This window comes from Pristiophorus japonicus, chromosome 3 (assembly GCF_044704955.1).
Source record: "Pristiophorus japonicus isolate sPriJap1 chromosome 3, sPriJap1.hap1, whole genome shotgun sequence".
Classification (NCBI taxonomy): Eukaryota; Metazoa; Chordata; class Chondrichthyes; family Pristiophoridae; genus Pristiophorus; species Pristiophorus japonicus.
In genome coordinates this window covers 9,017,508-9,045,209 of record NC_091979.1, presented here as the reverse complement: position 1 = coordinate 9,045,209, position 27,702 = coordinate 9,017,508, and the positions used below count along the sequence as shown (strand labels likewise).

At 53.3% G+C, this 27,702-nt stretch overlaps 1 protein-coding gene across 3 annotated transcripts in view; it reads left to right on the top strand.

Annotated features, from left to right (window-relative positions):
* The window catches only part of ankzf1 (ankyrin repeat and zinc finger peptidyl tRNA hydrolase 1), a 70,528-nt gene that overhangs the window by 30,053 nt on the left and 12,773 nt on the right, over positions 1 to 27,702 (top strand). For 2 of the 3 annotated variants that reach the window (XM_070875174.1, XM_070875173.1), the window contains exons 5-10: positions 1,920 to 2,047; positions 4,561 to 4,714; positions 6,766 to 6,988; positions 8,539 to 8,649; positions 23,537 to 23,701; positions 24,386 to 24,544. In XM_070875174.1, the coding sequence (XP_070731275.1) occupies positions 1,920 to 2,047; positions 4,561 to 4,714; positions 6,766 to 6,988; positions 8,539 to 8,649; positions 23,537 to 23,701; positions 24,386 to 24,544 (940 nt within the window). Of the gene's footprint in view, positions 1 to 1,919; positions 2,048 to 4,560; positions 4,715 to 6,765; positions 6,989 to 8,538; positions 8,650 to 12,228; positions 12,488 to 23,536; positions 23,702 to 24,385; positions 24,545 to 27,702 lie in introns of those variants that run through there. The other variant, XM_070875175.1, reaches the window with a different exon arrangement.

Here is a 27,702-nt window from a genome sequence, read left to right as displayed (position 1 = left end):
ACCACCAAACAGTAGTAGTGAGGTTGGGGACAGCACCAAACAAGAAATTAGGGATGTGTGCAATAAAGGTACAGCAGTTATCATGGGCGACTTTACTCTACATATAGATTGGGCTAACCAAACTGGTAGCAATGTGGTGGAGGAGGATTTCCTGGAGTGTATTAGGAACGGTTTTCTAGACCAATATGTCGAGGAACCAACTAGGGAGCTGGCCATCCTAGTCTGGGTGATGTGTAATGAGAAGGGACTAATTAGCAATCTTGTTGTGCGAGGCCCCTTGGGGAAGAGTGACAATAATATAGTAGAATTCTTTATGAAGATGGAGAGTGACTGAGGTCCTGAACTTAAGGAAAGGTAACTTTGATGGTATGAGACATGAATTGGCTAGAATAGACTGGCAAATGATACTTAAAGGATTGACGTTGGATAGGCAATGGCAGACATTTATAGATTACATGGATGAACTTCAACAATTGTACATCCCTGAGTAAAAAATAAAATGGGGAAGGTAGCTCAACCATGGCTAACAAGGGAAATTAGGGATAGTGTTAAATCCAAGGAAGAGGCATATACATTGGCCAGAAAAAGCAGCAAACCTGAGGACTGGGAGAAATTTAGAATTCAGCAGAGGAGGACAAAGGGTTTAATTAGGAGTGGGAGGAAGCTTCCAGGGAACATAAAAATTGTGTGCAAAAGCTTCTATAGATATGTGAGGAGAAAACGATTAGTGAAGACCAACATAGGTCCCTTGCAGTTCGATTCAGGTGAATTTATAATGGGGAACAAAGAAATGGCAGACCAATTGAACAAATACTTTGGTTCTGTCTTCACTAAGAAAGACACAAATAACCTTCTGGAAATACTAGGGGTTCGAGGGTCTAGTGAAAAGGAGGAACTAAAGGAAATCCTTATTAGACAGGAAATTGATGGGGTTGAGGGATGATAAATGCCCAGGGCCTGATAGGCTGCATTCCAGAGTACCTAAGGAAGTGGCCCTAGAAATAGTGGATGCATTAGTGATCATTTTCCAACATTCTATTGACTCTGGATCAGTTCCTATGGACTGGAGGGTAGCTAATGTATGGTATGTTGGCCTTCATAGCTAGGGGATTTGAGTATAGGAGCAGGGAGGTCTTACTGCAGTTGTACAGAGCCTTGGTGAGGCCTCACCTGGAATATTGTGTTCGGTTTTGGTCTCCGAATCTGAGGAAGGATGTTCTTGCTATTAAGGGAGTGCAGCGAAGGTTCACCAGACTGATTCCCGGGATGGCAGGACTGACATATGAGGAGAGACTGGATCGACTAGGCCTGTATTCACTGGAGTTAGAAGGATGAGAGGGGATCTCATAGAAACATGTAAAATTCTGACGGGACTGGACAGGTTAGATGCAGGAAGAATGTTCCCGATGTTGGGAAAGTCCAGAACCTGGGGACATAGTCCAAGGATAAGGAGTAAGCCATTTAGGACTGAGATGAGGAGAAACTTCTTCACTCAAAGAGTTGTTAAGCTGTGGAATTCCCTGCCGCAAAGAGTTGTTGATGCCAGTTCATCGGATATATTCAAGAGGGAGTTAGATATGGCCCATACGGCTAAAAGGATCAAGGGGTATGGAGAGAAAGCAGGAAAGGGGTACTGAGGGAATGATCAGCTATGATCTTATTGAATGGTGGTGCAGGCTCGAAGGGCCGAATGGCCTACTCCACCTATTTTCTATGTTTCTATATCGGGATACGCGGGCTATATCGGGGTACACGGGCAGTGGGATATATCGGGATACGCGGGATATATCGGGGTACACGGGCAGTGGGATATATCGGGGTACACGGGATATATCGGGGTATGCGAGCAGTGCGATATATCGGGGCGCGCGAGGTATATCGGGGGACACTGGGATTTATCTGCCCCTCTGTTTCCACAGGACACCAGGGAGGATGAGGATGAGGACACGGACAGCCTCCTGTGGTCACTGCACAGCCTCAACCCACAAACCATCTGGGTGGTTCTGATGACGGGCGGCGGACATTTTGCTGGTGCAGTGTTTCGAGGGCAAGTACCCGTACTGCAAGGGGAGGGTGGGCCTCCCCTTCACTCCATTGTTAACCGGGCCAACTGTCAAAGGCCACAATCCCAGAGAAATGCCCCACTCAACAGGCACTCGGGAATGCTGCACCGTGGCTCTGTGACTCCGCCACACTGATGGGATGTAGCTCTGTGCCTGTGTTCGGGAGGTTTCTCCACCGCGGGGAATCCCGTGCTGTACCTGCCCTGGGAGTGTTTGATGGGACAGTGTAGAGGGAGCTTTACTCTGTATCTAACCCCGTGCTGTACCTGCCCTGGGAGTGTTTGATGGGATAGTGTAGAGGGAGCTTTACTCTGTATCTAACCCCGTGCTGTACCTGCCCTGGGAGTGTTTGATGGGACAGTGTAGAGGGAGCTTTACTCTGTATCTAACCCCGTGCTGTACCTGCCCTGGGAGTGTTTGATGGGACAGTGTAGAGGGAGCTTTACTCTGTATCTAACCCCCTGTACCTGCCCTGGGAGTGTTTGATGGGACAGTGTAGAGGGAGCTTTACTCTGTATCTAACCCCGTGCTGTACCTGCCCTGGGAGTGTTTGATGGGACAGTGTAGAGGGAGCTTTACTCTGTATCTAACCCACTGTACCTACCCTGGGAGTGTTTGATGGGACAGTGTAGAGGGAGCTTTACTCTGTATCTAACCCACTGTACCTGCCCTGGGAGTGTTTGATGGGACAGTGTAGAGGGAGCTTTACTCTGTATCTAACCCCCTGTACCTGCCCTGGGAGTGTTTGATGGGACAGTGTAGAGGGAGCTTTACTCTGTATCTAACCCCCTGTACCTGCCCTGGGAGTGTTTGATGGGACAGTGTAGAGGGAGCTTTACTCTATATCTAACCCCCTGTACCTGCCCTGGGAGTGTTTGATGGGACAGTGTAGAGGGAGCTTTACTCTGTATCTAACCCCGTGCTGTACCTGCCCTGGGAGTGTTTAATGGGACACTGTTGAGGGAGCTTTACTCTGTATCTAACCCGTGCTGTACCTGCCCTGGGAGTGTTTGATGGGACAGTGTAGAGGGAGCTTTACTCTGTATCTAACCTCCTGTACCTGCCCTGGGAGTGTTTGATGGGACAGTGTAGAGGGAGCTTTGCTCTGTATCTAACCTCCTGTACCTGCCCTGGGAGTGTTTGATGGGACAGTGTAGAGTGAGCTTTGCTCTGTATCTAACCTCCTGTACCTGCCCTGGGAGTGTTTGATGGGACAGTGCAGAGTGAGCTTTGCTCTGTATCTAACCTCCTGTACCTGCCCTGGGAGTGTTTGATGGGACAGTGTAGCGGGAGCTTTACTCTGTATCTAACCCCCTGTACCTGCCCTGGGAGTGTTTGATGGGACAGTGTAGTGGGAGTGTTTGACGGGACAGTGTAGGGGGGAGTGTTTGACGGGTCAGTGTAGGGGGAGTGTTTGACGGGACAGTGTAGGGAGAGTGTTTGACGGGTCAGTGTAGGGGGAGTGTTTGACGGGACAGTGTAGGGAGAGTGTTTGATGGGACAGTGTAGGGAGAGTGTTTGACGGGACAGTGTAGGGGGAGTGTTTGACGGGACAGTGTAGGGAGATTGTTTGACGGGTCAGTGTAGGGAGAGTGTTTGACGGGACAGTGTAGGGAGAGTGTTTGACGGGACAGTGTAGGGAGAGTGTTTGACGGGACAGTGTAGGGGGAGTGTTTGACGGGACAGCGTAGGGGGAGTGTTTGACGGGACAGTGTAGGGAGAGTGTTTGACGGGACAGTGTAGGGAGATTGTTTGACGGGACAGTGTAGGGAGAGTGTTTGACGGGACAGTGTAGGGGGAGTGTTTGACGGGACAGTGTAGGGGGAGTGTTTGACGGGACAGTGTAGGGAGAGTGTTTGACGGGACAGTGTAGGGGGAGTGTTTGACGGGACAGTGTAGGGGGAGTGTTTGACGGGACAGTGTAGGGGGAGTGTTTGACGGGTCAGTGTAGGGGGAGTGTTTGACGGGTCAGTGTAGGGGGAGTGTTTGACGGGACAGTGTAGGGAGAGTGTTTGACTGGTCAGTGTAGGGGGAGTGTTTGACGGGACAGTGTAGGGGGCGTGTTTGACGGGTCAGTGTAGGGGGAGTGTTTGACGGGACAGTGTAGAGAGAGATTTACTCTGTATCTAACCTGTGCTGTACCTGCCCTGGGAGTGTTTGACGGGACAGTGCAGGGGGAGTGTTTGACGGGACAGTGCAGGGGGAGTGTTTGACGGGACAGTGCCGGGGGAGTGTTTGACGGGACAGTGCAGGGGGAGTGTTTGACGGGTCAGTGTAGGGGGAGTGTTTGACGGGACAGTGTAGAGAGAGATTTACTCTGTATCTAACCTGTGCTGTACCTGCCCTGGGAGTGTTTGATGGGACAGTGCAGGGGGAGTGTTTGACGGGACAGTGCAGGGGGAGTGTTTGACGGGACAGTGCCGGGGGAGTGTTTGGACAGTGTTGGGGTACACATTGCGTTCCGTTTTATACTCTGTGTCACTGATCCTTCCCTCAGGAGTGAACCTCTCCAGCACAAGACGTTTCACCGCTACACAGTGCGTGCGAAGCGAGGGGTCGCACAGGGAGCGCGGGACGGCCAGAATCGAAGCCGGGCGCCCAGATCTGCCGGAGCCTCGCTCAGACGTTACAACGAAGCAGCTCTTGTGAAGGTGACAGCTTTGTAATCTCCCTCGGCCCATTGGCAGGCTCAGACTTGGGATACTGGCGGTACACACACACTGCCATCTAGACTGCACAGGCCGCGCGTAACAGCTCATCCCAGCTTACACTGGACTGCACGCTGCAATATACACCTGCATTTTACAGCGCGTTTTGCCATCTCAGGAGGTCCAAATGCTTCACAGCCAATGAAGTACTATTGAACTGTAGTCGCTGTTGTAATGTGAGAAACGCAGCAGCCAATTTACACACAGCAAGCTCCCACAAACAGCAATTGGGTAAATGACCAGATAATCTGTGTTTTAGATGTTTGGTGTATAAATTGACGAGGAGACTGATGAAATCTCCCGTTGGCTTTTCCAATCGTAGGTTTGGAATCTTGTGCATCCACCTATGAGGGCACATGTGCCTCGGTTTAACGCCTTTTCTGAAAGACAGCCCCTCCAACAGTGCAGCACTCCCTCAGTACTGTCCCCATGACAGTGCAGCACTCCCTCAATACTGTCCCCATGACAGTGCAGCACTCCCTCAGTACTGTCCCCATGACAGTGCAGCACTCCCTCAGTATTGCCTCCATGACAGTGCAGCACTCCCTCAGTACTGCCCCTCCGACAGTGCGGTGCTCTGACAGTGCGGTGCTCCCTCAGTGTTGCCCCTTTAACAGTGCAGCGTTGCCTCAGTACTGCCCCTCCGACAGTGCGGGGCTCCCTCAGTACTGCCCCTCCGACAGTGCGGCGCTCCCTCAGTAATGCCCCTCCGACAGAGCGGGGCTCCCTCAGTACTGCCCCTCTGACAGTGCGGCGCTCCCTCAGTACTGCCTCTCCGACAGTGCAGCGTTCCCTCAGTACTGCCCCTCCGACAGTGCGGGGCTCCCTCAGTACTGCCCCTCCGACAGTGCAGCGTTCCCTCAGTACTGCCCCTCCGACAGTACGGGGCTCCCTCAGTACTGCCCCTCCGACAGTGCGGCGCTCCCTCAGTACTGCCCCTCCGACAGTGCGGCGCTCCCTCAGTACTGCCCCTCCGACAGTACGGGGCTCCCTCAGTACTGCCCCTCTGACAGTGTGGCGCTCCCTCGGTACTGCCCCTCAAGTCTCTCGAGTGATGCTTCGATCCACAAACTTATGATTCAGAAGTGAGTGTACTACCCACTGAGATACGTCTGACGTTTTGTGCCCCTGATCCATTTTGGTGGGAAGAATGAGGAGAGACAGTATAAATTAATGGAACAATTTTAATAGGGGTGCAGGACCAGAGAGTCCAGGTGGTGTACGTACACAAATCTTTGAATGTGGCAGGACATGTTGAGAATGCTTTTAAATAATCATACGGAATTCTTGGCTTTATTAATAGGGGCAGGGAATACAAAAGCAAGGAAGTTATTCTAAATCTGTATAAACCCCTGGTTAGGCCCCAGCTGGAGTATTGTGTCCAATTCTGGGCCCCGCACTTTAGGAAGGATGTGAAGGCCTTGGAGAGGGCGCAGAGGGATTTACTAGAATGATCCCGGGGATATACAGAGAGTCTGGAGAATTTGTGATTGTTCTCCTTCGAGCAGGGACGGGTAAAAGGAAATCGGATCGAGGTGTTCACAAATATGTGGTGTTTTGCTGGAGTAAATAAGGAGCAGCTATTTGCTTTGACAGACGGGTCGGTATCCAGACGATGGCAATTTAAGGTGATTGTCAAAAAAGCAACAGGTGAGAGGAGAATGTGTTTACGCAGCGAGTTGTTGTGATCGGGAACGCGCTGCCTGAAAGGGCGGTGGGAGCAGATTCAATCGTGACTTTCAAACGGGAATTGGATCAGTACTGGAAGGGGAAATGTGCCGGGCTGTGGGGGAAAGGTGGGGGGAGTGGGACTGATTGGATCGCTCTGTCACAGAGCCGGTACAGCACGGGCTCGATGGGCCCAGTGGCCTCCCCCTGTGCTGTAAGGTTTGATGATGCGTGTCCTTGCGTCGATTATACCCAGTTAGTTTTATTATGACCCACTGGTTTGTTTTAGCCGTTTTGTGAGCTGGGCTGTGGGTGTCTGGTTGCAGGATGTTGAGGATTTGTTGGCGAATTGGTCCGAGTCCCTGCGAGTGGCCACTGCCATCTTCCTGCGCGCCCCCAGCTACAACAGGAGCATCTTCTTCAGCGGCAAGGACCCTCCGCTGAGCCCGAGCGACGCCCGCCTGAGGACCATCCCCTTCCCCACCCGGAGAGCCACCTTCAAGGAAGTGAAACGGGTCCATGCAGCCCTGTCCAGCATGGAGATCTACGGTGAGTCCGGTGTAACCGCGCGCATCGGGGAGCCCGGTGTAACCCTGGGAACGGTCCCACCCCGGGAGGGGGCTCGGTGTGACCCCGGGCGGTGGGGCGAGGGGCGGTGTAACCCTGGGAACAGTCCCACCCCGGGGGGGGGGGGGCGATGTCACCCTGGGAACGGTCCCACCCCGGGGGGGGCTTGGTGTGACCCTGGGAACGGTCCCACCCCGGGAGGGGGGGGGGGGGCGGTGTAACCCCGGGGGGTGGGGAGGGGGGTGGTGTGACCCTGGGAACGGTCCCACCTTGGGATGGGGGGGCTTGGTGTGACCCTGGGGGGTGGGAGCCAGGTGTCACCCTGGGAATGGTCCCACCCCGGGGGGGGCTCGGTGTGACCCCGGGGGGTGGGGAGAGGGGCGGTGTAACCCTGGGAACAGTCCCACCCCGGGGGGGGCTTGGTGTGACCCTGGGAACGGTCCCACCCGGGGGGGGGCTTGGTGTGACCCTGGGAACAGTCCCACCCCGGGGGGGGCTTGGTGTGACCCTGGGAACAGTCCCACCCCGGGGGGGGCTTGGTGTGACCCTGGGAACAGTCCCACCCCGGGGGGGGCTTGGTGTGACCCTGGGAACAGTCCCACCCCGGGGGGGGCTTGGTGTGACCCTGGGAACGGTCCCACCCGGGGGGGGGGGGGGGGCTTGGTGTGACCCTGGGAACGGTCCCACCCCGGGGGGGGCTTGGTGTGACCCTGGGAACAGTCCCACCCCGGGGGGGGCTTGGTGTGACCCTGGGAACGGTCCCACCCGGGGGGGGGGGGGGGCGGTGTAACCCCGGGGGGTGGGGAAGGGGGCGGTGTAACCCTGGGAACGGTCGCACCTCGGGGTGGGGGGGCCGGTGTAACCCGGGGGGGGGGGGGGGGGTTCGGTGTGACCCTTGGGGAGCGGGGGGGGGGCGGTGTAATCCCGGGGTGCGGTCCCCACCCCGGGGGGCTCGGGGGTGTGACTCTGGGGGGGGCCGGTGTAACCCTGGGAACGGTCCCACCCCGGGGGGGGGGGGGGGCTCGGTATGACCCTGGGAGGGGGGGGGGGCGGTGTAACCCGGGGGGGGGGGGTTCGGTGTGACCCTTGGGGAGCGGGGGGGGGGCCGGTGTAACCCGGGGGGGGGGGTTCGGTGTGACCCTTGGGGAGCGGGGGGGGGCGGTGTAACCCCGGGGTGCGGTCCCCACCCCGGGGGGCTCGGTATGACCCTGGGAGGGGGGGGGGGGGGGCGGTGTAACCCCGGGGAGCGGTCCCCACCCCGGGGGGGGGGGGGGGCTCGGTATGACCCTGGGAGGGGGGGGGGGGGCGGTGTAACCCCGGGGAGCGGTCCCCACCCCGGGGGGGGGGGGGGGCTCGGTATGACCCTGGGAGGGGGGGGGGGGGGCGGTGTAACCCCGGGGAGCGGTCCCCACCCCGGGGGGCTCGGGGGTGTGACTCTGGGAGCGGGGGGGGCAGTGTGACCCTCCCTATCTTATCCCGATGTAGCCGCGGGTGAATCACTGCAATGAAGTTCTCTGTTCTCTGCCTTCTAGCCAGGGACACTGACATCGCGATGATCCACAGCCCACAGAGGAGAGTTTGGAAGCAGAAGCTGAGAACTGAGAGAGAAGGCTCGGGGTCTGAGAGAGACGGAGAGAGAGATGGTGAGCAGCACAGCTGGGCTTTAATCTACTTCATGTACTTGCAGAGGAATCGATCGGGCAACACCTGTCTAAACACACACATATAGATGGTTTGGCAAAAAATGAGGATGGTAAACTACTTTGAGCCTGTTTCCCATTCAAGGAGATCATGGCTGATTTGGGACCTAACTCCATATACCCCGCCTTTGCCCCATATCCCTTAATAACTTTGATTAACAAAAATCTATCAATCTCCGATTTAAAATTACAATTGACTGAGCTTCAGCTGCCATTTGCCAAGAGAGTCAGGCGGGAAAGTGGAGTTCAGGTCGAAGATCAGCCATGCTCTTATTAAATGGCAGAGCAGGCTCCTATTTCTTATGTTCTTAAACTTCTATCATCTTTGTTTTTAGACTGTGCCCCTGGTCCTCGACTCCCCAACCAGCGCAAAGGGTTTTTGTATCTCCCCTGTCACTTCCCCTTACTATCATGCAAACGTGGATCAGATCATTCCCTTACAACACTGACGACACTTTAAACAGGTACTTCATTGATTGTAATGCGCTTTGAGACATCCTGAGGTCATGAAAGATGCTATAGAAACAATAATAATCGGCCACAAATCCGCTGCATAATTTAAACCGCCTCTGTACCGTCGCCCATCTCCGCCCTTGCCTCAGCTCATCCGCTGCTAAAACCATCATCCGTGCCTTTGTTACCTCCAGACTTGACTATTTCAATGCACTCCTGGCTGGCCTCCCACATTCTACCTTACGTAAACTCAAGGTGATCGAAAACTCGGCTGCCCGTGTCCTAACTCGCACCGAGTCCCACTCACCCATCACCCCCTGTGCTCGCTGCCCCGTGTCCTAACTCGCACCGAGTCCCACTCACCCATCACCCCCTGTGCCCCGTGTCCAAACTCGCACCGAGTCCCACTCACCCATTACCCCCTGTGCTCGCTAACCTGTGTCCTAACTCGCACCGAGTCCCGCTCACCCCATCACCCCCTGTGCTCGCTGACCCGTGTCCTAACTCGCACCAGGTCCCGCTCACCCATCACCCCCTGTGCTCGCTGCCCCGTGTCCTAACTCACACCAAGTTCTGCTCACCCATCACCCCCCGTGCCCCGTGTCCTAACTCGCACCGAGTCCCGCTCACCCATCACCCCCTGTGCCCCGTGTCCTAACTCGCACCGAGTTCCACTCACCCATCACCCCCTGTGCCCCGTGTCCTAACTCGCACCAAGGTCTGCTCACCCATCACCCCCCGTGCCCCGTGTCCTAACTCGCACCGAGTCCCGCTCACCCATCACCCCCTGTGCCCTGTGTCCTAACTCGCACCGAGTCCCGCTCACCTATCACCCCCTGTGCTCGCTAACCTGTGTCCTAACTCGCACCGAGTCCCGCTCACCCCATCACCCCCTGTACTCGCTGACCCGTGTCCTAACTCGCACCGAGTCCTGCTCACCCATCACCCCCTGTGCTCGCTGCCCCGTGTCCTAACTCACACCAAGTTCTGCTCACCCATCACCCCCTGTGCTCGCTGACCCGTGTCCTAACTCGCAGCAGGTCCCGCTCACCCATCACCCCCTGTGCTCGCTGACTCTGTAATCTCCTCCAGCCCCACCACCCCCGAGATGTCTGCGCTCCTCTAACTCTGCCCTCCTGAGCATCCTTGATTGTAATCGCTCCACCATCGGTGGCCGTGCCTTCTGTTGCTGAAACCCTAAGTTCTGGAATTCCCTCCCTAAATCTCTCTGCCTCTTTCCTCTAAGTCGCTTCTTTAAACCTCCCTCTTTGACCAAGTTTTTGGTCATCTGCCCTAATTTCTCCTAATGTAACTCTCTGGGTTTTTTGCCATATAAAACTTCTGTGAAGCGTCTTGGCACGTTTTACTACGTTAAAGGTGCTATAATAAATACGAGTTGTAATAAAAAATGCTGGAAATCTCAGCAGGTCAGGCAGCATCTATGGAGAGAAAGTTGAGTTAACGTTTCAGGTCGATAACATAAGAAATAGGAACAGGAGTAGGCCATACGGCCCCTCGAGCCTGCTCCACCATTTTAATACGATCATGGCTGATCTGATCATGGACTCAGCTCCACTTCCCCGCCTGCTCCCCATAACCCCCCACTCCCTTATCGGTTAAGAAACTGTCTATCTCTGTCTTAAATTTATTCAATGTCCCAGCTTCCACAGCTCTCTGAAGCAGCGAATTCCACAGATTTACAACCCTCTGAGAGAAGAAATTCCTCCTCATCTCAGTTTTAAATGGGCAGCCCCTTATTCTAAGATTATGCCCCCTAGTTCTAGTCTCCCCCATCAGTGGAAACATCCTCTCTGCATCCACCTTGTCAAGCCCCCTCATAATCTTATACGTTTCGATAAGCTCACTTCTCATTCTTCTGAACTCCAGTGAGTAGATACCCAACCTACTTGTCAGAACTCTTCGTCAGAACTGGAGTGTGTTCGGAAAGAACAGACTTAACACGCACTGAAAGGGGGAGGGGAAGAAAGAACAAAAGGGAAGGTCTGTGATAGGGTGGAAGCCAGGAGAGATTTGAGAGACAAAAGGGACGATGGCCCAAATTCAAATGGTAATGCCAGCAGTTAGAAAAATAGATAGATAGATTTTTAACCAATAAGGGAATTAAGGGTTACGGGGAGAGGGCAGGTAAGTGGAGCTGAGTCCACGGCCAGATCAGCCATGATCTTATTGAATGGCGGAGCAGGCTCGAGGGGCTAGATGGCCTACTCCTGTTCCTAATTCTTATGTTATGTTCTTATAAGATAGGGTGTGAATGGCGGGATAATGACCAACTGCCATTAGAGACAAGGAGAGAACAAGAAACGGGCTCGGGCGGGGGGGGGAGGCGGGGGGTGGGGGGGCCGGCAGGGGGGCGGGGGGGGAGGCGGGGGTGGGGGGGGAGGCGGGGTGGAGGGGGCGGCGACTGGGAAAGGGAGCCAAAGATTACGCCCTGAAATTGTTGAACTGGATGTTGAGTCCAGAAGGCTGTAAAGGGCCTAAACAAAAGATGAGGTGCTGTTCCTCGAGCTTGCGTTGAGCTTCGTTGGAACGGTGCAGGAGACCGAGGACGGAGAGGTCAGAGTGGGAGTGGAGCGGGGAATTAAAGTTACAGGCGACCGGAAGCTCGGGGTCACACTTACGGACTGAACGGAGGTGCTCCGCAAAGCGGTCACCCAATCTGCGCTCGGTCTCCCCAATGTAGAGGAGACCACATTGTGAGCAGTGAATACAGTATAGTAAATTGCTCCACCTGTCTGGCAAGACTGGTAACATCCTGTTTGCTGCTGCAGTAATTTTATCTGTCTCTCCGTTGTTACATTCTCCAGCTGCTGCAATAGATTCTTGCCCTTCTTGTTGATCTCGTTAATGAGAGTGAAGATGGCAGCTTTAATGTCATGCTCAACTTTCTTCTTCGTATCAGTGATTTAGTTTAACCTGTTCTGCACGCGACACGCTGCGTACTGCACATATTTCTTCTTTTCTTGAAGCTTGGCCTTTAAAGTCTCAATAATAATGTGCGGTACGCAGCTTGTCAAGTGCAGAACAGGTTAAACTAAGTCACTGATATGAACAAGAAAGTTGAGCATGACATTAAAGTTGCCATCTTCAGTGATGAACTTTTCAAAGTGGGCTATTTCCAGTGGAAGCAGTACAGCACTACTATACATCAAGCGTCTGGTTGAGTATAGCATGGCATAGCGTGGAGGTCCCGATCTGCGTGAGAACACCAGCGGCAGGTCGGGGCCATAAAAGGGGCGGCGAGCAGCGTGGAGGCGTTCTACTCCAGGGTACAGCGACGGCAGCGAAGAGTGACGTCATCAAGGTCCAGGTTGGTGATTGGAGCGTGGGCAGGTACAGCAGGAGCGGCGAGGTCGGGGCGAAGGAGCGGCGAGAGACTGGGGAGGGATGTGATCGGGGGCCAGGGGCAGCACGGGCCCAGCCCACACTGTGCGATATGTGTGCTCGCTAAGTCTGTGCAGCAGAGCTGGTCTCCAGTCGTCCTGGTTAACCCTGGCCACTGGACCAAGACCTGGCTCTGTCAAGCCCGTGTGGTGGCTGGTGTGCAACGGTCACCCCACGTTAAAAAAATCCACGCACAGGCATCTTCCACCCTTCAGGATGTAGTTTGGGATCTGGAATATTAGGTCCTTCATTGAAACACCTGTGAACTCATCCCTTTTTGGCGTGGAAGCAAGTCATCCTCGATACGAGGGCCTGCCTATGATGATGATGAAGACACTAAATTGAAAGAAGTACAAGTAAATCGCTGTTGCCCCTGGAAGGAGTATTTGGGGCCCTGGACAGTGGGAAGGGAGGGGGTAAAAGGCAGGTGTTGCATCTCCTGTGCTTGCACGGGAAGGTGCCGTGGGGAGGGGAGGGGGTGCTGGGGGTGACTGCGGAATGGACCAGGGTGTCTCGGAGGGAGCGGTCCCTTCGGAAGTCTGGGAGGGGAGGGGCAGGTGCGATTGGTGGTGGGATCACATTGTAAATCTCTCAATTTAAAATTTTCGGTAGTGAAGTTGGAGTTTGGAGGAATATCTTCACACAGAGGGTTGTTGGAGCATTGACATCATTGCCGTGGGAAACTCACCATTCCATCTTATCATCATCGTAGGCAGTCCCTCGCAATCGAGGAAGACTTGCTTCCACTCTTAGAATGAGTCCTTAGGTGGCTGAACAGTCCAATACGAGAACCACAGTCCCTGTCACAGGTGGGACAGACAGTGGTTGAGGGAAGGGGAGGGTGGGACTGGTTTGCCGCACACTCCTTCCGCTGCCTGCGCTTGGTTTCTGCACGCTCTCGGCGACGAGACTCGAGGTGCTCAGTGCCCTCCCGGATGCACTTCCTCCACTTAGGGAGGTCTTTGGCCAGGGACTCCCAGGTGTCAGTGGGGATGTTGCACTTTATCAGGGAGACTTTGAGGGTGTCCTTGTAACGTTTCCTCGGCCCATCTTTGGCTCGTTTGCCGTATAGAAGTTCCAAGTAGAGCGCTTGCTTTGGGAGTCTCGTGTCTGGCATGCAGACAATGTGGCCTGCCCAGCGGAGCTGATCGAGTGTGGTCAGTGCTTCGATGCTGGGGATGTTGGCCTGGTCGAGGACGCTAACGTTGGTGCATCTGTCCTCCCAGGGGATTTGCAGGATCTTGCGGAGATATCGCTGGTGGTATTTCTCCAGCGACTTGAGGTGTCTCTGAGCCATACAGGAGGGCGGGTATTACTACGGCCTTGTAGACCATGAGCTTGGTGACAGTTTTGAGGGCCTGGTCTTCAAACACACTTTTCTTCAGGCGGCGGAAGGCTGCGCTGGCGCACTGGAGACGGTGTTCGATCCATTAATAAGAGCACATGGATCAACATCCGAAACAACAGTGACATAGGCTTTAGATACCAAAACTGTTCTCTCTCCCCCCCCCTCTCTCTCTCTCTCTGGGTGTCGGGGCTGTTCTCTCTCTCTCTCTCTCTCTCTCTCTCTCTCTGGGAGTAGGGGCTGTACTCTCTCTCTCTCTCTCTCTCGCTCTAGGTGTAGGGGCGGTTCTCTTTCTCGCTCTAGGTGTAGGGGCGGTACTCTCTCTCTCTCTTTCTCTCTCTGGGTGTAGGGGCTGTACACACTCTCTCTCTCTCTCTCCCTCTCTCTCCCTCTCTCTATCTGGGTGTAGGGGCTGTACTCTCTCTCGCTAGTTGTAGGGGCGGTACTCTCTCTCTCTGGGTGTAGGGGCTGTACTCTCTCTCTCTCTCTCTCTCTCTCTGGGTGTAGGGGCTGTACACACTCTCTCTCTCTCTCTCTCTCTGGGTGTAGGGGCTGTTCTCTCTCTCTCTCTCTCTCTCTCTCTCTGGGTGTAGGGGCTGTACTCTCTCTCTCTCTCTCTCTCTGGGTGTAGGGGCTGTACTCTCTCTCTCTCTCTCTCTCTCCCGCTCTAGGTGTAGGGGCGGTTCTCTCTCGCTCTAGGTGTAGGGGCGGTACTCTCTCTCTCTCTTTCTCTCTCTGGGTGTAGGGGCTGTACACACTCTCTCTCTCTCTGGGTGTAGGGGCTGTTCTCTCTCTCTCTCTCTCTCTCTGGGTGTAGGGGCTGTACTCTCTCTCTCTCTCTCTCTGTCTCTCTCGGTGTAGGGGCGGTTCTCTCTCTCTCGCTCTGGGTGTAGGGGCGGTACTCTCTCTCTCTCTCTCTCTCTCTCGCTCTGGGTGTAGGGGCTGTACTCTCTCTCTCTCTCTCTCTCTCTGGATGTAGGGGCTGTACTCTCTCTCTCTCTCTCTCTCTCTCTGGGTGTAGGGGCTGTACTCTCTCTCTCTCTCTCTCTCTCTCTCTGGGTGTAAGGGCTGTACTCTCTCTCTCTCTCTCTCTCTCTCTCTCTGGGTGTAGGGGCTGTACTCTCTCTCTCTCTCTCTCTCTCGGTATAGGGGCTGTACTCTCTCTCTCTCTCGCTCTCTCTCTGGGTGTAGGGGCTGTACTCTCTCTCTCTCTCTCTTTCTCTCTCGGTGTAGGGGCTGTACTCTCTCTCTCTCTCGCTCTCTCTCTGGGTGTAGGGGCTGTACTCTCTCTCTCTCTCTCTCTCTGGGTGTAGGAGCTGTACTCTCCTCTCTCTCTCTCTCTCTCTCTCGGTGTAGGGGCTGTACTCTCTCTCTCTCTCTCTCTCTCTGGGTGTAGGCGCTCTTCTCTCTCTGGGTGTATGGGCTGTGCTCTCTCTCTCTCTCTCTCTCTCTGGGTGCAGAGGCTGTACTCTCTCTCTCTCTCTCTCTCTCTGGGTGTAGGGGCTGTACTCTCTCTCTCTCTCTCTCTCTCTCTGGGTGTAGGGGCTGTACTCTCTCTCTGGGTGTAGGGGCGGTACTCTCTCTCTCTCTGGGTGTAGGGGCTGTACTCTCTCTCTCTCTCTCTCTCTCTCTGGGTGTAGGGGCGGTACTCTCTCTCTCTCTCTCTGGGTGTAGGGGCTGTACTCTCTCTCTCTCTCTGTCTCTCTCGGTGTAGGGGCGGTTCTCTCTCTCGCTCTGGGTGTAGGGGCGGTACTCTCTCTCTCTCTCTCTCTCTCTCGCTCTGGGTGTAGGGGCTGTACTCTCTCTCTCTCTCTCTCTCTCTGGGTGTAGGGGCTGTACTCTCTCTCTCTCTCTCTCTCTCTCTGGGTGTAGGGGCTGTACTCTCTCTCTCTCTCTCTCTCTCTCTCTGGGTGTAGGGGCTGTACTCTCTCTCTCTCTCTCTCTGTGTAAGGGCTGTACTCTCTCTCTCGCTCTCTCTCTGGGTGTAGGGGCTGTATTCTCTCTCTCTCTCTCTTTCTCTCTGGGTGTAAGGGCTGTACTCTCTCTCTGGGTGTAGGGGCTGTACTCTCTCTCTCTCTCTCTCTCTCTGGGTGTAGGAGCTGTACTCTCCTCTCTCTCTCTCTCTCTCTCTCTCTCTCGGTGTAGGGGCTGTACTCTCTCTCTCTCTCTCTCTCTGGGTGCAGAGGCTGTACTCTCTCTCTCTCTCTCTCTCTGGGTGTATGGGCTGTGCTCTCTCTCTCTCTCTCTCTCTCTCTGGGTGCAGAGGCTGTACTCTCTCTCACTCTCTCTCTCTGGGTGTAGGGGCTGTACTCTCTCTCTCTCTCTCTCTCTCTCTGGGTGTAGGGGCGGTACTCTCTCTCTCTCTGGGTGTAGGGGCTGTACTCTCTCTCTCTCTCTCTCTCTCTGGGTGTAGGGGCGGTACTCTCTCTCTCTCTCTCTGGGTGTAGGGGCTGTACTCTCTCTCTCTCTCCTCTCTCTCTCTCTCTCTCTCTGGGTGTAGGGGCTGTACTCTCTCTCTCTCTCTCTCTCTCTCTCTCGGTGTAGGAGCTGTACTCTCTCTCTCTCTCTCTCTCTCTGGGTGTAGGAGCTGTACCCTCTCTCTCTCTCGGTGTAGGGGCTGTACTCTCTCTCTCTCTCTCTCTCCTCTCTCTCTCTCTCTCTCTCTGGGTGTAGGGGCTGTACTCTCTCTCTCTCTCTCTCTCTCTCTCTCTCTGGGTGTGAGGGCTGTACTCTCTCTCTCTTTGGGTGTCGGGGCTGTACTCTCTCTCTCTCTCTCTCTCTCTGGGTGTAGGAGCTGTACTCTCTCTCTCTCTCTCTCTCTCTCTCTCGTTGTAGGGGCTGTACTCTCTCTCTCTCTCTCTCTCTCTGGGTGTAGGCGCTGTTCTCTCTGGGTGTATGGGCTGTGCTCTCTCTCTCTCTCTCTCTCTCTCTCTGGGTGCAGAGGCTGTACTCTCTCTCTCTCTCTCCCCCTCTGGGTGTAGGGACTGTACTCTCTCTCTCTCTCTCTCTCTCTCTGGGTGTAGGAGCTGTACTCTCTCTCTCTCTCTCTCTCTCTCTCTCTGGGTGTAGGGGCTGTACTCTCTCTCTCTCTCTCTCTGGGTGTAGGGGCGGTACTCTCTCTTTCTGGGTGTAGGGGCTGTACTCTCTCTCTCTGGGTGTAAGGGCTATACTCTCTCTCTCTCTCTCTCTCTCTGGGTGTAGGGGCTGTACTCTCTCTCTCTCTCTCTGGGTGTAGGGGCTGTACTCTCTCTCTCTCTCTCTCTCTGGGTGTAGGAGCTGTACTCTCTCTCTCTCTCTCTCTCTCTCTCTGGGTGTAGGGGCTGTACTCTCTCTCTCTCTCTCTCTCTGGGTGTAGGAGCTGTACTCTCTCTCTCTCTCTCTCTGGGTGTAGGGGCTGTACTCTCTCTCTCTCTCTCTCTCTCTCTGGGTGTAGGAGCTGTACCCCCTCTCTCTCGGTGTAGGGGCTTTACGCTCTCTCTCTCTCTCTCTCTCTCTGGGTGTAGGAGCTGTACCCTCTCTCTCTCTGGGTGTAGGAGCTGTACCCTCTCTCTCTCTCGGTGTAGGGGCTGTACTCTCTCTCTCTCTCTCTCTCTCTCTGGGTGTAGGCGCTGTTCTCTCTGGGTGTATGGGCTGTGCTCTCTCTCTCTCTCTCTCTCTCTGGGTGCAGAGGCTGTACTCTCTCTCTCTCTCTCTCTCTCTCTCCCCCTCTGGGTGTAGGGACTGTACTCTCTCTCTCTCTCTCTCTCTCTGGGTGTAGGAGCTGTACTCTCTCTCTCTCTCTCTCTCTCTCTCTGGGTGTAGGGGCTGTACTCTCTCTCTCTCTCTCTCTCTCTCTGGGTGTAGGAGCTGTACTCTCTCTCTCTCTCTCTCTCTCTCTGGGTGTAGGGGCTGTACTCTCTCTCTCTCTCTCTCTCTGGGTGTAGGGGCTGTACTCTCTCTCTCTCTGGGTGTAGGGGCTGTACTCTCTCTCTCTCTCTCTCTCTCTGGGTGTAGGGGCTGTACTCTCTCTCTCTCTCTGGGTGTAGGGGCTGTACTCTCTCTCTCTCTCTCTCTCTCTCTGGGTGTAGGGGCTGTACTCTCTCTCTCTCTCTCTCTCTGGGTGTAGGGGCTGTACTCTCTTTCTCTCTCTCTCTCTGGGTGTAAGGGCTATACTCTCTCTCTCTCTCTCTCTCTCTCTGGGTGTAGGGGCTGTACTCTCTCTCTCTCTCTCTCTCTCTCTGGGTATAGGGGCGATACTCTCTCTCTCTCTCTCTCTCTGGGTGTAGGGGCTGTACTCTCTCTCTCTCTCTCTCTCTCTGGGTGTAGGAGCTGTTCTCTCTCTCTCTCTCTCGGTGTCGGGGCGGTACTCTCTCTCTCTCTCTCTCTGGGTGTAGGGGCTGTACTCTCTCTCTCTCTCTCTCTCTGGGTGTAGGCGCTGTTCTCTCTGGGTGTATGGGCTGTGCTCTCTTTCACTCTCCTCTCTCTGTGGAGGAGCTGTACTCTTTTTCTCTCTGGGTGTAGGGGCTGTGCTCTCTATCTCTCTCTCTCTCTGGGTGCAGAGGCTGTACTCTCTCTCTCTCTCTCTCTCTCTCTCCCCCTCTGGGTGTAGGGACTGTACTCTCTCTCTGTATGTAGGGGCTGTACTCTCTCTCTCTCTCTCTCTCTCTCGGTGTAGGGGCTGTACTCTCTCCCTCTCTCTCTCTCTCTCTCTCTCTCGGTGTAGGGGCTGTACTCTCTCTCTCTCTCCCTCTCTCTCTCTCTCTCTGGGTGTAGTGGCGGTACTCTCTCTCTCTCTCTCTCTCTGGGTGTAGTGGCTGTACTCTCTCTCTCTCTCTCTCTCTCTGGGTGTAGGAGCTGTACTCTCTCTCTCTCTCTCTCTGGGTGTAGGGGCTGTACTCTCTCTCCCTCTCTCTCTCCCTGGGTGTAGGGGCTGTACTCTCTCTCTCTCTCTCTCTCTCTCTCTGGGTGTAAGGGCTATACTCTCTCTCTCTCTCTCTCTCTCTCTGGGTGTAGGGGCTGTACTCTCTCTCTCTCTCTCTGGGTATAGGGGCGGTACTCTCTCTCTCTCTCTCTCTCTCTGGGTGTAGGGGCTGTACTCTCTCTCTCTCTCTCTCTCTCTCTGGGTGTAGGAGCTGTTCTCTCTCTCTCTCTCTCGGTGTAGGGGCTGTACTCTCTCTCTCTCTCTGGGTGTAGGCGCTGTTCTCTCTCTGGGTGTATGGGCTGTGCTCTCTTTCGCTCTCCTCTCTCTGTGGAGGAGCTGTACTCTTTTTCTCTCTGGGTGTAGGGGCTGTGCTCTCTATCTCTCTCTCTCTCTGGGTGCAGAGGCTGTACTATCTCTCTCTCTCTCTCTCTCTCTCTCTCCCCCTCTGGGTGTAGGGACTGTACTCTCTCTCTGTATGTAGGGGCTGTACTCTCTCTCTCTCTCTCTCTGGGTGTAGGAGCTGTAACCTCTCTCTCTCTCGGTGTAGGGGCTGTACTCTCTCTCTTTCTCTCTGGGTGTGAGGGCTGTACTCTCTCTCTCTCTGGGTGTCGGGGCTGTACTCTCTCTCTCTCTCTCTCTCTCTCTCTCTGGGTGTAGGAGCTGTACTCTCTCTCTCTCTCTCTCTTTCTCTCTCTCGGTGTAGGGGCTGTACTCTCTCTCTCTCTCTCTCTCTCTCGGTGTAGGCGCTGTTCTCTCTGGGTGTATGGGCTGTGCTCTCTCTCTCTCTCTCTCTCTCTCTCTGGGTGCAGAGGCTGTACTCTCTCTCTCTCTCTCTCTCTCTCTCTCCCCCTCTGGGTGTAGGGACTGTACTCTCTCTCTCTCTCTCTCCCCCTCTGGGTGTAGGGACTGTACTCTCTCTCTCTCTCTCTCTCTCTCTCTCTGGGTGCAGAGGCTGTACTCTCTCTCTCTCTCTCTCTCCCCCTCTGGGTGTAGGGACTGTACTCTCTCTCTCTCTCTCTCTCTCTCTCTGGGTGTAGGAGCTGTACTCTCTCTCTCTCTCTCTCTGGGTGTAGGGGCTGTACTCTCTCTCTCTCTCTGGGTGTAGGGGCGGTACTCTCTCTCTCTGGGTGTAGGGGCTGTACTCTCTCTCTCTGGGTGTAAGGGCTATACTCTCTCTCTCTCTCTCTCTCTCTCTGGGTGTAGGGGCTGTACTCTCTCTCTCTCTCTCTGGGTGTAGGGGCGGTACTCTCTCTCTCTCTCTCTCTCTGGGTGTAGGAGCTGTACTCTCTCTCTCTCTCTCTCTCTCTCTCTGGGTGTAGGGGCTGTACTCTCTCTCTCTCTGGGTGTAGGGGCTGTACTCTCTCTCTCTCTCTCTCTCTCTCGGTGTAGGGGCTGTACTCTCTCTCTCTCTCTCTCTGGGTGTAGGAGCTGTACCCTCTCTCTCTCTCGGTGTAGGGGCTGTACTCTCTCTCGCTCTCTCTCTGGGTGTAGGGGCTGTACTCTCTCTCTCTCTCTCTCTTTTTCTCTCTGGGTGTGAGGGCTGTACTCTCTCTCTCTCTGGGTGTCGGGGCTGTACTCTCTCTCTCTCTCTCTCTCTCTGGGTGTAGGAGCTGTACTCTCTCTCTCTCTCTCTCTCTCTCTGGGTGTAGGCGCTGTTCTCTCTGGGTGTATGGGCTGTGCTCTCTCTCTCTCTCTCTCTCTCTGGGTGCAGAGGCTGTACTCTCTCTCTCTCTCTGTCTCTCTCTCCCCCTCTGGGTGTAGGGGCTGTACTCTCTCTCTCTCTCTCTCTCTCTCTCCCTCTGGGTGTAGGAGCTGTACTCTCTCTCTCTCTCTCTCTCTCTCTCTCTGGGTGTAGGGGCTGTACTCTCTCTCTCTCTCTCTGGGTGTAGGGGCTGTACTCTCTCTCTCTCTCTCTCTCTCTGGGTGTAGGGGCTGTACTCTCTCTCTCTCTCTGGGTGTAGGAGCTGTACCCTCTCTCTCTCTCTCTCTCTCGGTGTAGGGGCTGTACTCTCTCTCTCTCTCTCTCTCTGGGTGTAGGAGCTGTACCCTCTCTCTCTCGGTGTAGGGGCTGTACTCTCTCTCGCTCTCTCTCTGGGTGTAGGGGCTGTACTCTCTCTCTCTCTCTCTCTTTTTCTCTCTGGGTGTGAGGGCTGTACTCTCTCTCTCTCTGGGTGTCGGGGCTGTACTCTCTCTCTCTCTCTCTCTCTCTGGGTGTAGGAGCTGTACTCTCTCTCTCTCTCTCTCTCTCTCTCTGGGTGTAGGCGCTGTTCTCTCTGGGTGTATGGGCTGTGCTCTCTCTCTCTCTCTCTCTCTCTCTGGGTGCAGAGGCTGTACTCTCTCTCTCTCTCTGTCTCTCTCTCCCCCTCTGGGTGTAGGGGCTGTACTCTCTCTCTCTCTCTCTCTCTCTCCCTCTGGGTGTAGGAGCTGTACTCTCTCTCTCTCTCTCTCTCTCCCTCTGGGTGTAGGGGCTGTACTCTCTCTCTCTCTCTCTCTCTCTCTCTCTGGGTGTAGGGGCTGTACTCTCTCTCTCTCTCTCTGGGTGTAGGGGCTGTACTCTCTCTCTCTCTCTCTCTCTCTCTGGGTGTAGGGGCTGTACTCTCTCTCTCTCTCTCTCTCTGGGTGTAGGGGCTGTACTCTCTCTCTCTCTCTCTCTCTCTCTGGGTGTAGGGGCTGTACACTCTCTCTCTCTCTCTCTCTGGGTGTAGGGGCTGTACTCTCTCTCTCTCTCTCTCTCTGGGTGTAGGGGCTGTACTCACTCTCTCTCTCTCTGGGTATAGGGGCGGTACTCTCTCTCTCTCTCTCTCTCTGGGTGTAGGGGCTGTACCCTCTCTCTCTCTCTCTCTCTGGGTGTAGGGGCTGTACTCACTCTCTCTCTCTCTGGGTATAGGGGCGGTACTCTCTCTCTCTCTCTCTCTCTCTCTGGGTGTAGGGGCTGTACTCTCTCTCTCTCTCTCTCTCTCTGGGTGTAGGCGCTGTTCTCTCTCTGGGTGTATGGGCTGTGCTCTCTTTCACTCTCCTCTCTCTGTGGAGGAGCTGTACTCTTTTTCTCTCTGGGTGTAGGGGCTGTGCTCTCTATCTCTCTCTCTCTCTGGGTGCAGAGGCTGTACTCTCTCTCTCTCTCTATCTCTCTCTCTCCCCCTCTGGGTGTAGGGACTGTACTCTCTCTCTGTATGTAGGGGCTGTACTCTCTCTCTCTCTCTCTCTCTGGGTGTAGGAGCTGTACTCTCTCTCTCTCTCTCTCTCTCTCTCGTGTAGGGGCTGTACTCTCTCTCCCTCTCTCTCTCTCTCTCTCTCTCTCGGTGTAGGGGCTGTACTCTCTCTCTCTCCCTCTCTCTCTCTCTCTCTCTCTGGGTGTAGTGGGTAGTGGCTGTACTCTCTCTCTCTCTCTCTCTCTCTCTCTGGGTGTAGTGGCTGTACTCTCTCTCTCTCTCTCTCTCTCTCTGGGTGTAGGAGCTGTACTCTCTCTCTCTCTCTCCCTGGGTGTAGGGGCTGTACTCTCTCTCTCTCTCTCTCTCTCTCTGGGTGTAAGGGCTATACTCTCTCTCTCTCTCTCTGGGTATAGGGGCTGTACTCTCTCTCTCTCTCTCTCTGGGTATAGGGGCGGTACTCTCTCTCTCTCTCTCTCTGGGTGTAGGGGCTGTACTCTCTCTCTCTCTCTGTCTCTCTCTCTCTCTGGGTGTAGGAGCTGTTCTCTCTCTCTCTCTCTCGGTGTAGGGGCTGTACTCTCTCTCTCTCTCTGGGTGTAGGCGCTGTTCTCTCTCTGGGTGTATGGGCTGTGCTCTCTTTCACTCTCCTCTCTCTGTGGAGGAGTTGTACTCTTTTTCTCTCTGGGTGTAGGGGCTGTGCTCTTTATCTCTCTCTCTCTCTGGGTGCAGAGGCTGTACTCTCTCTCTCTCTCTCTCTCTCTCTCTCCCTCCCCCTCTGGGTGTAGGGACTGTACTCTCTCTCTGTATGTAGGGGCTGTACTCTCTCTCTCTCTCTCTCTCTCTGGGTGTAGGAGCTGTACTCTCTCTCTCTCTCTGGGTGTAGGGGTGGGACTCTCCAGAGGGATGATATGTTAGAAGGATCATCAAATGTGGCCATATGGGTCGAACAAAAAAAGGGCTCTCCCACTGCTGGGAGAGTATTATAGACCCACAAACAGTCGGAGGGAGGTAGAAGAGCAAATAATTGGGCACATTTCTGAGAAATGCACAAACTATAGGGCAGTAATAGTTGAGGATTTCAACTACCCTAATATTAACTGGGATATATTTAGTGTGAAAGGTATAGAGGGAGCGGAGTTCCTAAAATGTATTCAGGAGAACTTTTTTAGCCAGTTTGTAGCAAGGCCGGTGGGGGGAGGTGGGTGGATTCTGGATTTAGTTTTAGGCAATGAAGCTGGGCAGGTGGAGGGGGGTATCAGTGGGAGAGCATTTAGATGTGAGTGATCATAATTCAGTTAGATTTAGGGTAGTTATGGAAAAGGACAAAGGTTAGACCAGGAATAAAAGTTCTGTTTTGGATAAAGCTAATTTTACGAAGCTGGGATGTGATTTAGCTAAAGTGGACTGGAAACAGCTACAGGAAGGTAAATCAGTGTCAGAGCAGTGGGAGGCATTCAAGGAGGAGACCCTGAGGGTTCAGGGCAAGTATGTTCTCTTAAAGTAAAAAATGTGGTACTAACAAATGTACCACCAATGGTACTCTCCTGTGTGTATCAGCCTCACCATGGTATTGTTGTCCTGCAGACTGTGAGGCAGAGGCTGTCAATCCCGCTGATTTACCATGTTCCCTGGAAATGGTGGAAGAATCTCTGGGAACGTTGGAGCTAAAGGAATTCGATGTGTCGCCAAAAAAGAAAAGGAAAAAGAAAAAGAAGAAAGTGTATGCAGAAAAGACAATGGGGAGAGGAGGTAAGAGGGAGCTTTACTCTGTATCTAACCCTGTGCTGTCCCTGCCCTGGAATTGTTTGATGGGACAGTGTAGAGGGAGCTTTACTCTCTATCTAATCCCGTGCTGTACCTGCCCTGGGAGTGTTTGATGGGACAGTGTAGAGGGAGCTTTACTCTGTATCTAACCCCCTGTACCTGCCCTGGGAGTGTGTGATGGGACAGTGTAGAGGGAGCTTTACTCTGTATCTAACCCCGTGCTGTACCTGCCCTGGGAGTCTTTGATGGGACAGTGTAGAGGGAGCTTTACTCAGTATCTAACCCTGTGCTGTACCTGCCCTGGGAGTGTTTGATGGGACAGTGTAAAGGGAGCTTTACTCTGTATCTAACCCCGTGCTGTACCTGCCCTGGGAGTGTTTGATGGGACAGTGTAAAGGGAGCTTTACTCTGTATCTAACCCGTGCTGTACCTGCCCTGGGAGTGTTTGATGGGACAGTGTAGAGGGAGCTTTACTGTGTATCTAACCCGTGCTGTACCTGCCCTGGGAGTGTTTGATGGGACAGTGTAGAGGGAGCTTTACTCTGTATCTAACCCGTACTGTACCTGCCCTGGGAGTGTTTGATGGGACAGTGTAGAGGGAGCTTTACTCTGTGTCCAGGTCTGTAAGCAAGAGTATCTCATGATTCTGGGTCTGTTTCCTTTGAGCAGCTCCTGACACTCCTGAGGAGGGAGATGATGAGACGACACAGACCGATTGTACGAAAGCTGCAGATCCTGGGACCAGACCATTGCCCACTGAAGAAAGGGACCAGGCAAAGAGGCGGCCAAAAAAGATCCAAACTACCCTGGCCGGCACATCTGAGGAAGGTACCGTGGGCGAAGGCGACAGCACCCCTAGTCAGTAAATGCACCACATAGAGCAGGAGAGGCCCAGGCTGCATTCCTGGCCTGTGGGAGTGAGCTCCCGACACACACGCAGAAAGCAGGAGAGGCCCAGGCTCCATCCCGGGCCTGTGCTGATCTCCCGGTGTGGATGATACCAATTGAATATTAGAGAGCTCGGTGACACGGAGCTGGTCTTTAAAAAGCCGATCGGCTCAACAGACCCCTCGCTTTTCATTGGTTCATTGGCCCGCCCTGTCCCCATATCCCTCAATCCCACCTACCCAACTCCCCATATCCCTCAACCCTTTCTTATGTTCTTACAGAGATAGACAATTTCTTAACCGATAAGGGAATAAAGAGTTATGGGGAGCGGGCAGAGAAATGGAGCTGAGTCCATGATCAGATCAGCCATGATCGTATTAAATGGCGGGGTCGTATGGCCTATTCCTGCTCCGATTTCTCATGTTCTTATGTACCCACCATTTCCCCCTATCCTCAACCCCACCTACCCATCTTCTCCCCATATCCCCCAACCCCACCTACCCAACTTCCCACAATTCCAGAGATCAGATGAGAGTGACTGCCCTTGACATCAAGCAGCATTTGACCGAGTGTGGTATCAAGGAGCCCGAGTAAAACTTAATTCAATCGAAAACGGGGAAAACTCTCCACTGGTCGGGGTCATACTGAGCACAAAGGAAGTTGGTTATGGTTGTTGGAGGTCAATCATCACAGCCCCAGGACATCGCTGTAGGAGTTCCTCAGGGCAGTGTCCTAGGCCCAACCATCTCCAGCTGTTTCATCAATGACCTTCCCTCCATCATAAGGTCAGAAATGGGGATTTTTGCTGATGACGACACAGTGTTCCGCCCCTTGACATCCAATGGCATTACCATCGTTGGATTCTCCCACATTCAACATCCTGGGTTCAGTGACAAAGGTTTCACTGAATCTGTATTTCTCAGCTCAGTTGCCCTGTGGGTGAAAAACTCCCGCCCTGACTTTCTTCCTTACTCTAAACCTCCTCAGCTTTTCCCTGTTATTTGAACAGATGGAGCTCTTTGCCTGAATCCACTCTTCCCATTCCCTTCTTGGTCGTAGGAAGAGGAGGCGGCCATTTGGTAGCTCGAGCCTGTTCCACCATTCAAGTAGATTTTGGCTGATCTGTATCTTAACTCCATCTTACCGAACAATAATCATCAATTTCAGTTTTGAAATTTTCAGCAGTTTTGGGAGGAGAGAGTTCCCGATTCCCACTGCCCTTTGTGTGAAGAAGTGTTTCCTGATATCACCCCTGAACGGCCGGGCTCTAATTTTAAGGTCCTGCCCCTTGTTCTGGACTCCCCCCACCAGAGGGAATAGTTTCTCTCGATCCCCCCCATCGATTCCTTTAATCATCGTAAACCCTCGATCAGATCGCCCCGTAATCTTCTACACTCGAGGGAATACAAGTCTAGCCTATTCAACCTATCCTCATAATTTAACCCTTTTAGTCCCATGGCGACTTTGATAGAAGGGTAAATGATGGTTTTTCTTTAGTTATAAATGTCTAAAGACAGGAGGTAGAGGGACAGAAGTGAAAACAACTTATGTTTATACAACACCTTTAACCTAGTAAAAGGTACTTCACAGGAGCAATTATCAAACACATTTTGATACCGAGTCACATAAGCAGATATTAGAGCCGGTGACCAAAAGCTTGGGTAAAGAGGTAGGTTTTAAGCAGCATCGTAAATGAGGACAGAGAGGTAGAGACGTTTAGAGAGGGAGTTCCAGAGATTAGGGCCCAGGCAGCTGAAGGCACGGCCACCAATGCTGGAGTGATTAAAATCAGAGATGCTCAAGAAGCTAGAATTGGAGCAGTGCAGAGATCTCTGAGGGTTGTAGGACTGGAGGAGGTTACAGAGATAGGGAGGAAATACAACCTTAATTTGTCGAATCTCTCCTTGAAGCCCGGGTATCGTTCTGGTAAACCGATGCTGCGCTCCCTTCAAGGCCAATATAACTCCCTCCAAGGCCAATATAACTCCCTCCAAGGCCATTATAGCTCCCTCCAAGATAAATATATCTTCCCCAAGGTGTGGGGCCCAGAACGGCTCGCAGTGCTCCAGGTGTGGTCTAACCAGGGCTTTGTACAGCTGCAGCATAACTTCTACCCGCTTATATTCTAGCCCTCTCGATATAAAGGCTAACATTCCATTAGCCTTTTTGATTATTTTCTGTACCTGTTTCAATGGGCCAACATGGCCTCCTTCCGTGCTGTAAATTTCGATGATTCTATGTTCATGACATTTTAATCTGTGTACCTGGACCCCAAGTCTATTTTAGCCTTTCACCATTTAGAAAGTACCCTATTACATCCTTTTTAGGTCCAAAGTAGATGACCTCACATTTTCTTTCATTGCAATCCATTTGCCGCAGTTTTGCCCATTCACTTAATCTATCGATATCCCTTTGTAATTTTATGCTTTCATCTACACTACCTTCAGTGCCCTCCATATCTTTGTGTCATCAGTAAATTTGGATATATGACTTTCTTTGCCATCATCTAAGTTGTTAATAAATATTGTGAACACAGATCCCTGCGGAACACCACGAGTCATATCCCGCCAATTTGAGTACCTGCCCATTATCTGTCTTCTGCCACTGAACCAATTTCCTAACCAGCTCAATAATTTGCACTCAATTCCTATCTTAGTTAACAGTCTTTTATGTGGAACTTTATCAAATGCCTTCTGGAAGTCCATTTCAATAACATCCATAGACTTCCTCTGTCCACTCCGTTAGTCACCTCTTCAAAAAATTCAGTCAGGTTTGTAAGGCATGGCTTACCTTTCACAAATCCATGCTGGCTCTCTCTGATTAGCTGAAACATTTCGAGGTGTTCAGTCACCCTATCCTTAATTATACACTCTAGCAATTTTCCAACAACAGATGTTAGGCTAACTGGTCTATAATTCCCTGGTTTCCCTCTCTTGACATTCTTGAAAAGGTGAGTGACATGTGCAATTTTCCAATCTAATCACAGGCAGTCCCTCGGAATCGAGGAAGACTTTCACTCTTAACATGAGTCCTTAGGTGGCTGAACAGTCCAATACGAGAACCACAGTCCCTGTCACAGGTGGGACAGATAGCCGTTG